General features: G+C 34.8%; 1 protein-coding gene across 1 annotated transcript; it reads right to left on the bottom strand.

The window, feature by feature from the left end:
• On the bottom strand, nucleotides 1–5,407 carry LOC146937123 (uncharacterized). The gene is made up of 6 exons (XM_085751585.1): nucleotides 5,209–5,407; nucleotides 3,594–4,055; nucleotides 2,918–3,053; nucleotides 2,715–2,767; nucleotides 2,451–2,541; nucleotides 1–1,063 (listed from the first exon to the last, which is right to left on the bottom strand). The coding sequence occupies exons 2-6, from the start codon at nucleotides 3,914–3,916 to the stop codon at nucleotides 38–40; spliced, it is 1,629 nt and encodes a 542-aa protein (XP_085607711.1). The 5' UTR covers nucleotides 3,917–4,055; nucleotides 5,209–5,407; the 3' UTR covers nucleotides 1–37.
• Between the last annotated feature and the right edge of the window lie 6,129 nt (nucleotides 5,408–11,536).

Raw genomic sequence — 11,536 nt, 5'->3', positions numbered from 1 at the left:
ACATGAACAGAAAATGGAGAATAAGGCCCAAAACATCTTACACTTCCAGAGATCCATTGCCCAACAAGACAGCAAGATAGCCCATTCGATGCTTGCATGAGGAATCAAGATTGCTAAGAGGCCTCCATTTGACATCCCATGCCACCTTTCCATTATGAGCTAGGCATGACACAACTCTAGGCAATGCTACATTTTGTGGAATGGGACAAGTAGATGCTTGAGGTTCCAATACAGGGCTACCATGTGGTTGATGATTTGCCTCATTCTCACACTGAATCAATAATGGCCTACTTGTATCTGGGCTACAACTTCTTTCCCTATGATTAATATCCAACCTACTTCTTGCAACAAGAGTTTCTGAATCGTATGCAGAAGCAGCTTTCTTGGCATTCTTTCCCTTTGTATTCGGAGCAGCTTTCTTAGCATTCTTTCCCTTTGTATTCGCAGCAGCTTTCTTGGCATTCTTTCCCTTTGTATTAGAAAATTGTTGTGAATGATGTTCATCAGAACTGCCAGGAACTACATCTGGAGAAATAAATTCAGCTGAATCTGGAAGTTGAACAGTAAGAGGAACAAATTGGTTCTCACAATTTGGATCACTCACTGTTCCATCTTTTGAATTCTTTTTCGGTCTTCCTTTAGGCCTTTTTTTACTCTTGTATGTAATACGAAGTATTTCTTCATTGTTTTCATTATTCCCATTTGAGACACTACCAGATGCTATGTACTTGGTCCCACAATTTGTACTATCCACTGCTATTACAGTTGGATTCTTTTTTGGTCTTCCTCTTTTTCTCTTGTTTGTAATAGGAGATATTGCTTCGTTGTTTTCAGTAGGATTCTTTCTAGGCCTTCCTCTAGGCCTCTTTATTTCTATCGATTTGTCATTTGTGCACGTGTCTTTTTTAGGTTTTTTTTCCTTCTTCCCGGGGAGATATGATACTTCTTCGCTGTGTTCCCTGATATTTAGAAGACACCATATTTGCACGGCACCTCTGCCAGTAAGTGAGGCACCCATTTTGTGATAAGATGAACCAGGCGGATGAGCAGCAACAGCAATGAACTAAACCAAGTATCAGAAAGAAGGTCATTTAAGTACAACAGTCGCAGAAAATGAAAATTATTTCCTACTTCCAAGTCTGGAACAAAGGTAAGTGCATCATTTTACTACATATATGAATATAGGTGCAGACACACAATTAGAAAGCAGACCACAAAACTATCAAAATAGGTATATGTATGGAGTAGGTAGTATGTAGAGCATTGCAGAATTTTAAAATAAATTTGTTAATCTTGCTGCTATGTAATCATGACATCGTTTTACCAGTGTCTCCATCATAATTAACAAAAGGATTTAGGTAAGCCAGGTGGTAATTTAACATGGTGTCAACTAGCTATTAGGCCGAGTCCATGGCATCTGACATTTGGCATACAGAAAATGGTGAGGAAGATAGTACTGATATGAAAACTCAGTTTTCTACTTAAGCAAAAAAAGTGAACGACAAAAAGGAATTACCCACATCACAGGGGATAATAGCAGCAACAGTGATGCTATACCACTATAACGTGGTGGAATTTGGACAAACCGCAATTGTGTATACTATTTAGTACAAAATGCTATCAAATAGCGACTATAGTGGCGATATAGTACTATTGCTGAGAGGAATTTTAACAATCCACTATCTGAGATTGACAACACTGTCAAACAACATTATAATGACTCCTAAATCATTTCTAGTGATAAACCATTTAAATCTAAATCCTTTTAACAGTTTGGAATAAAAAATTTCTAGATCTCTCTACCTCTCAATACATGTCCAAACCACCTAAGGCAGTGTTTTTCCATTTTTTCAAAAATATGTGCTACCCAAACTTTCTCTTTAACGCATTCATTGATTTACAGATCTTACAATTGTGTGATAAAATTCTCTTAAAATTGAGAAGTAATTTTCGATCACAAAGCAGGCTGAAGCCCCTTTGCATCTCACCCACTTGAATCCTTTAGGTTAATTTCGCTCTGTTTCATTGTTATTTGTTTCATGGATCCAAAATTCTTAAATTGTGTTGAATTTGGTATGCTATGGTCTACAATTTCCACCTCTATTCTACAATTATGTGCCCCTTGCTTATAATATATGCCGTACACTATGTTTTACTGCTACTTCTACTCACACATTCGGAAAATTCATTGTTAAATGAGCAATCACCCTTAACTCTTAAAAGAACAATACGCTGGTATGCCATATACTATGTGCCCCTTACCTCACCATCAAACTTCAAATAAAATCTCCCTCAACGTATGAAACATCACACTCAACCATGAAAAAGACAGAATTGACTGTTGATATTGCATTCAAACTTCAAAGACTTCCCAAAGAAGTAACAAAACAATATAAAGAACTAATATTAAATGTTCAATATATGTCTAAAACAAAGACAAAACAAAGTACCTCACATTTAATTGAACAATCAGGCTCCCCATGCATCCTAGGACACCAATCTAATGCCCATACAGAACCTCCAACATTCATCACAAAGTCTCTGCTCCAACAAAGTGTTTAGCCAAGTTAAACAATAATCAGCGACAAAATACTTAACTTATCAGCAAGTTAAAAAATAAGTGTTACGCGAAAAATAAAATACAAACAAAAACTAAACTCCATAGAAATGTCATTGAATAAACCACGACAAAATAAGTTAATATCAAACCATACTTGGATTCTTGAGGTTTGGCATCCCCAAGTTGCTCCTCCTTTTGCATATTATGCTGAAAAGAACACACACAATGATAATGTCTAGAAAGTCTAGTTATCACTAATTTATAACTTCAACCTAAAAGCAAAATATATACTTAATATACTATAACTTCATGCCTGGCAAACAATTAAATTAGAGTAAAATATAGGAGGACTTGTACCTTAGGAACAGTGGCAGATGAAAACTGAGGTAAGTTTATGTCATCTTTGATATCATTTCTCTCATAACACTCAGAGCTCCCAATTCCGTAAGTAAACCTAATGCTTTTAGATGGATATTTAAAATCCTTCCATTCTCTGCACATTTAATGGTCAACCAAAAAAAGAAATTAAGGGGTTGTTTGGAAACTTCTAAAAACTATATAGTCAATATATTGAAGATATGTTTTAATCTCACGAAACCCAACTTAGAGATTCGGTTCATAAAAAAGAAACAATTTCAAAGTTGATTTTATTTTAATCCAACTTTCCCTTCCCTCTTCAAGTAAATATTTGATTGGATAGACATAATTGTAGGAACCACTTAGTCATTCAATGATTATTAGAGACACTCATGTAACTCAACTGTAGAATAAAGTAGACCTTACATAGATTAGCACTGCCTTATAACCAACTCAAAGAGTTGGTTAGGATTGATTAGGCGATAGTGATACAAACTGAGGTTACATGATATATATCATAGTTGTCAATCCAGAGCATCATAGCTGATACATATTCAACGATAATACAACCAAATCGTATTGCTCAAGAACAAAACACATTTGCCATTTCTTCACAACAGATTAACAGCAACAAATTCAAAAAACTCATGAAACAATTAGTTCTTTGCAATCATACCTTAAAAAAGTGATGGAAGAAAACATTCTCTTGATCTCGCTTTGCTCAACAGCAGTGTTGCGTTCTTCTTCCCCACAGAGTTTAGCAATGGTGTCCATGTCTTCAAAGAAATTCTCGACAGAGATATCAAACAAAGAAACCTTAGGGTTAGCACCACTGCTGGTACTACCACCACCACCTTCATCATTTGCCGCTGTAGCAGAATCATCAGCAACTCTTTCGCTCTCTTTATTTGCCTTCGTCTTTTTCTTCTTTTTCTTCTTCTTTTTCTCTTTGATATTAAATAGTGTGGCAAAAGTTAGGTTCTCATTTTCCTCTTCCATTACTCTCTTGTTTGCAATTGCAGGTGAACTTCAAAAAATCCCAGAACTGATATTCAAACCCTGGACAAGCTAAAACCCTGTTCTGTTGATAAACAACGCCTTAATCCCTTTTGTGAAAGGTAAATGCCCTTTACTTTACCTAGGTGGACAATTTCAAATAAATTAATTAGCAATTTTCTCAAATATTATTCACGCACCCAACCTCTATAAGCAGTTAGACAAAATTAACTGAATAATAATTTTAGGCCCACCAATAAATTAATTCATAATATTTGAGGGGCCAATACAATTGAATTTAAACTTTGTATAGTGAATGTAGCACTTAACAGTTAAAGCAGAACATGAAGAAACAACGATCTGAATTTTAAAGTGATACTTGAAAACCAAAACAACAGTATGAACATATACAAAAAAAAGACCGTACAATTATCAGAAGAGTTCCATGACGATCTCAAATATCTAAAAACATTAATGCTAGTGATAAAAAAAAGCCATCAAAAGAGAATAGCATATGTCATATTGATGCTAGATTTCACATCACCATCCACACAAGCAACTAATGTTGACCGAGAAGTTGCAGATCTGGAAGGTATGCAAGAAGAGAGCAGCCAAAAGCAGCAAAGATTAAAATGTGAAGTTCACGGAAAAATAATTTAATCACTCATTCAAGAGGAGGCATTGCCACTTGAACTTAACCATTGCAATTATCAAGTTATCAATCACAGGGACCAGTTTACAAGGTGAAAATAGAATGCTGAGTTCTATTTAAATGAGCAGAAAATAGATAATTCTAGTGAAATTAGCAAACAACCGGACCAATAAGGCAGATGAAACCCATGTCCGAAGATTAATGATTTCAATGAGCTAAGAAAGACATCTCAGAAAAATTAACTGAAATAATTTTAGGCCCACTAATATGTTAATTCATAATTTTAGTAACCTAATTATAATATGAAGGGACAATAAAATTGAATTTAAACTTAGTATATTGGATGTAGCACTTTACAGTTGAAAGCACAACAAGAAAAAACAAAAATCTCATTTTAAAAGTGATACTTGAAAACCATAACAACAATATGAACATAACACAATAAACACCATACAATCAGCATGATTATGAGAGAAGTTCCAAGAGGATCTCAATAGCCACAGATATAAATGCTAATGATAATCAAGCGAATCAAAATAAAATATTATATGCCGTTAATGCTAGATTTCACATGACCATCCACATAAGCAGGAAGAGAGCAACCAAAAGCAGCAAAGATACTTCAAATGTGAGAAGCCGTTACCTGCTACTGCGACTGCGACGACAACGCTCGGAATTTTCTCAAGTTCACTTGATTAACCTAAAATGCAATTTCATGTCATTCTGTAGCTTCAACAAATCGTATAACTAAAATCAGATGTTAAAAAATAGCCTAAATCAAGTTCAGCTTTGAAATTAAAACAATAAACGTAAATCCCCAAAAGTAAAGCATTGATCTCAACGTCAACAACAAAAACAATAAAAAGTAAAAAGGGGCAAAAAACCCTAATTTGTTCGAAATCAAAATACCATCAATAACATTTTGGGATGTGCACATATTTCTTGATTGAATTTAATTTGATGTAAGCAAATTAGTAATATGGTTTTCAGTTTGTTTGAACTGAACTGAACTACAATGGAACAGTACAGACCGAACTGAACTGGTTCTTCAAAATGGTGAACTGTTTCGTTTAAAAAAAAAACTGAACTGAATCAATGTTAACTTAAATGGTTTTTTTCCAGTTCTGTTTGAACTCTTACAATATTCTTTGAACTGAACTGTTAACAGGAACAAACAGTTTTTCCTACAAGCAATCCAAACAATTTTTACTAAAATATCTTGACAAAAATCTCCAAAATGAATTAAGAGTTTGAATAAGAACTATTTAAGATCAATGTTGACATTGATTCAATGTTGCCAGCAGCATTACACATAAGTAAACCAACATCACAAATTAAGATCAAATCACTATATAACCAAAAAAAAGAAGCAAATCTGATAAGCTGCAAGCATAATCAACAAACAGGTAATTCCTCTAAGTTTCTCTATGGTCTCTGCAATTTTACTAGGAATAGGACCAGACAATTCATTACTACTCAAATCCAAAACAACAAGTTTCTCTGAGAACACAAGCCTTGAATATATTATACAACCTTTCCCATCCAAGGTAGGAGTGCCAGAACTAAACAAGTTTATAATCAAAATTAGTGAAAAATCACTGTTACCATAGAGGAAAACAATCATAGTGAAAAATTAACAAACACAGTGAACACAAACATTTCGTATTTCGACTTGATACAAAACTGATCCTAATATTATCAATCATTTTACTTGGAGGCTTTCCAATTAACAAACAAACGCAGTGAACAAAGTAGCATATTTTACTAGCATATGAATATAATCCAGAAGTGAACAAAGTCATAATAAAACCATCACATATTCACAATTTAGTACAGTTTCACACATAATATAAAAATTCAAAGAATATCGAAATGCAATGCATGAAATTGAATGAACCAATTTAGCATTTGAAATGGAAGAAATTTGTGAACGAACCTTCAATTGAAATTACCAGAGAGAGAAGCGCCGAGGAGCATCAAATCTCATCTCATCGCGGTGACGGTGTCGCTTCGGATTTAAAACCGCGCTTTTTACTGATTCTTTACACGACTAAACCCTTACACTGTGTTTGGTTTGGTTGAAATAAGAGAAAGAGAAAGAGATTGAAGAGAAAGGTTAACGTTCTTCTGTTTGGTTTCAAGAGAAAGAGCATAGAAAGTGATTCATTTTACAATTTTACGCCTTTACCCCTGTCTTCTTCATCAGTTTCGCTGCACATCTCCAAATTGCGAAATAATTCGGCACATTTTCTTTTGACAATCAACTCAGTATTTTTTTTTTCAAGTGCTTCGCACGGGGTGGATTGCTTTTTCTCGGATAATTTTGTTTGCAAACACATATTTGTTAACGGTTAAAAGTGAACTGATTGTCAACATAGATATTACATGCTTATAAATATAAAAAGTCATGGTCCATAACATGCCAAATCCTAGATAGTTCTACCATAAACGAAACCAAAACAGAAGTTATGCAACATAGATTCTAAAGTAGTTGTGTTTGATGGATTACAAAGTTAAATTTCCAAAACGTTCCCATCATCTTCAATTCCAAAAGTAACCACCTCCTTTCGTTGTTTACTGGTCGTGGATGTGTCTGACATACATCTTGGTTGGTGGATCTTCCAAATCAAAGATCAACATGTCACCCTCTTGTAAGTCGCGGTCTATGACGAAGTCAGACCATTCACCACCCAAAGATTTCTCGGCATTTCCCCTGTCAGCAGTTGTTACCTTGCAATTAAATGTCTTGTGTGTCTCGACATCCTCTAAAGTCATCCTTAGATGCTTTCTCTTCAAGACCCTTCTGGATATTTGATTAGGAAAATGCTGTATAAAATGAAATGTGGTATGTTATCTCTTTTCAATTATTATAAATTAGCAGATTAACCCTTTGCTAACTTGAACCAAACGACTGGAATGCATAAAAGACAATGTTAGTTGACATTACAACAAACATTAGTTGTGAACATTAATTTCCTAATCAACATGCACTTCAGGCCCTGTAATTGGAGATATTAATAGACATACTTTTGTTCCAGTTTAAACCAACGCAGCAAAAAGCTTTATGTTATGTACCTGCAAAGATTTCATTCTGGGGTGTTTGGTTTTATGATTTTGTGGTTTGGGGAAGATGTTTCAGAATTATGTATAAAATACGAACAAAAGCAACCTTGGTAATAGGGTTTTCAGCAAAGGCTAGGGATGTCAATGAATACCCATGGGTACGGATAATATGATACATGTCCCCGCCCCGTTGGATACATATGATACCCGTGCCCGCCTCGTATGCTCGTGGGTACCCACTATACGGGTACCCGTGGGTATTGAGGTATCCATGGGTACCCATGGAGTTTTGAATTTATTTATTTTTTGGTACAAATAATAACTTTTTTTAATTACCAAAAAACTTCAACTTTTAAACATCCATACATAATCCACTCAAAATTTCATAAATCATACATAATTCATAGAAAAATCATGATTCTTATATAACCAATATGTTTTATGATGTGAATGAAGTGGAAACGGTGAACTTAATAAGATGAATTAAAAAAATTTAAAATAAAAATAGGTTATTATTGAGGATTTTTAGGTGGGCGGTAAAATTTTCTTCAATAAGGTACCAACTTTAAGTGATAAGATATGATATATAAAGATATATTAGTAATTTACTTAATTTATTATCGGTATGACTACCCGTGGGCATGGATACAATCATGTCCGTGTCTGTGTCCATATAATAATGGGAAGTCAAATACCCGTTTATTATACCTGTGGATACCCGTTTAGCTACCCACTCCATACCCGTGACGAAGTTTACCCGCGGGTACCCGTGGGCATGGGTATTTTTGCCACCCCTAGCAAAGGCATATATTAACTGCAATTTAGTACCACGTATATAAATCCTTTCACATGATCTACAACAAAGGTAGATATTAACTGCAATTTAGTATCTAGTCCTTTCAGGTGAACAAACTTCTGAATCAGACAGATAGTTGAATGCCTCTCTACTTGATTTATATCATTTTGTCTTTCAGTTTCAACGTATATAAATCATTTCACTTGATCTACAGCAAAGGTAGATATTAACTGCAATTTAGTATTGAGTCCTTTCATGTGAATTATACGCACTTTTAAAAAACTTGTTTTAAAGGAGAGGTGTTCAAATTACGGAATATTACCATTCTTCCTAAATTTGAGAATGAAGGTCGCATAATCCAAATATTTGTGATGCATGGTCTAAGGCATGGGGTTCAGTGACATATTTTGTAAAAAAATTGTTCCGAAGAAAAAATGAACAAATTAATGAATATTGTACAAAAATTATAAATCTTTATCTAAATATTTATGAAAGCTTTATCAAGAGCAGGAAAACATCATAAATTACATATTAGTTAAAATTATAAAAGTGAGCGCGACTGTCATAGAGTTACCAAAAAGGGATTAACACCAATATTTATATGACACAAAATGAACGAAAGATGTAACACCCCGTTCTCGAAACAACGTAATATTAATAAATAAAATCAGAGTAATCACACAACGGAGTGTCACGCTACTTTTCAAAATTTCATAAATAGAAAATATCTAATTATTTAAATACCAACATTTAGAATATCTTAATAAACTGCAGCGGAATAGTTCTTTAAAAATATAATTTCAACCAAATCCTACGTCAACGAAATTATTGGCACAAAGGCCTCAACGTAATAGACATTATCCTCAACAATAATAAATCCAACAACGAGGTCTTTTCAAAATATGATACATAAAAGAAATGAAGAAGACATTCGCGACGATCTCCATCCTAATATGTATCAGATCCCTAGACACTTGAGCCAATCAACCTACAAGCCATCATTACCTGCACATTACCCACGGTCGAGGCAACATATACGCAGAAGGGGTGAGAAACTTATCCAATAATAATAATATATAATTCATCAAATTAATGAAAATAACAACAGTTCAACAACAAGCATTATCAAGTTCATATATACATATAACTCAGCATCGTATTCGTTTTCAACAACATTTAAACAACATCCCCAACAACACAAACGTCATTATCAACAATGAACATCAACTATTCAACCGACAACGACAACTATGACAATACAACTCCGACAACAACTAATGTATTATGCATGTGGTACCAACTACGCGCGTTGAATGCTAAGCATTCCAGGGCATAAGCCCCCAACAGTTTGGATGGTTAAAGCATCCCAGGGCATAAGCCCCCAACAGGTGAACGATAAACATTCCAGGGCATAAGCCCCCAACGGTCTGAATGATGAACATTCCAGGGCATAAGCCCCCAACAGAACATGAGTATGCATATGGACTCGACTTGTGTATATCAACATACAACTCCAACAACGACTACAACAATAACATATGTGCCTACAACAATTATGACACACTCCCCAACTTCGACATTAGACGATACAACGACGTCAACAACGGAAATCAACAACATAGCATATATATAAATCAATTACATTCATCTCAAAGTCCAAAACATCCTTCAAAAGAAATTAAATTTTGATCAATAGGACATAAGCCAAATATCCATAAAACACCTCAACTAAATCCCTAACACTTAAGTTTGAAGTTGGGAAACCAACCATAAGTTTTTGTACTAACTTGGGATTAGTTATGATAAGTTTTCTTAAGGTTTTCTGAAGACCCACCTGGACTATTTTTATCATAACTCAAAAACTATGAATCATTTTCATGTCAAACTAAAACCATTAGAAAGCTAACTCAAATATCTACAACTTCTATGTTTACACCGAAAGCTAATTCAACACGGAAAGGGGTGAAAAAGACACAAGAACGCAACAATCGAAGTTCTGACAGCACGCAACGAAAACACAACAAGCAGTCACCCATGAGGGGCTGCCTTGCTGCGCCCAGGCGTGGAAAACTGCGCCCAGGCGTGGGAAGGCAGTAGCCACCTGCGCTGTAGCTCTGTGCAGTCCCATTTTTTTCGGTTTCACCGTTTCGCGCATAAAATTCAAACCGTTAAGCGGATTTCAGTGCCGTTTTCGCCTACACGCTCCTGACATTTCCCTCTATCATAATCTACAGAAACATTCAATTTTCCACCACTCAAAAAAAATCGATTTCCCAACCTCCCATAATCACTTGTCTGTAGAACATTCAGACACCGACGTTTCGATCGAAAGTCCCAATTTTCAATCCTTGATTACCCAAAATACGTTTCAACAGAAGTTTCAGGTTCAATTAGGCAGCTTGGTTCACCCCCCACTAATAGCTAGCTTCTAAAGGAGGGTTTCCAAAGTGCTTGGGTGCTTATCAGTAGTTGTAGGTGGGGGAGGAAAGGGGATGAATATTATTTTGGATCTGTGAGAGAGGGGTATCTTTCACGGACAAGTCGGATCTTTGTAACTTGTAGGGATTTCTTCTGATTGAAAAATCATTGCAATCTGTCGTTTGAGGTACCATTGTGGGTTACTGGAAACATTCTATTTTCAAACAGAATTTTGTGCAGCAGGCAATCAGAAATTTGTCGCTAAATGTCTGCATTTTGTGCAGATAAGAAGAAGAAAAATAAATCATGAATTTGACGAATAAAAACAGTGAACTGACTATTGCAACTATTCTAACAGTAAAATGACCATTGCAACCATTTCAACGGCAAACATAAAACCTAGTTGAATCTACATGAAAAGAATCGGTTGTGACTATTGCAACTATTTACTTACTGGTACAATTCAATTTCAGCTTTAACATAACAATAAGCTATGTAATTTTACTTACAGCATAGGTACCTGGACAACAATTGGAATACACCAAAGATAACTAGCTTAATCAACTACATAATTTATTCAAAAAAAAAAAAATTACATTATAATCTTAAATCTTCTAAGTTTAATTTATCATAACATTGACCTGGGTTTACTTTATGATAAGCATTGGTCTGAGAAAAACTTCTTATGTTCCAT

This window comes from Medicago sativa, chromosome 3 (assembly GCF_051527215.1).
Source record: "Medicago sativa cultivar Bolivia chromosome 3, Bolivia_mono, whole genome shotgun sequence".
Lineage (NCBI taxonomy): Eukaryota > Viridiplantae > Streptophyta > Magnoliopsida > Fabales > Fabaceae > Medicago > Medicago sativa.
Note: the sequence above shows the minus strand (reverse complement) of the source record. Positions and strands in the feature narration are given on the sequence as shown.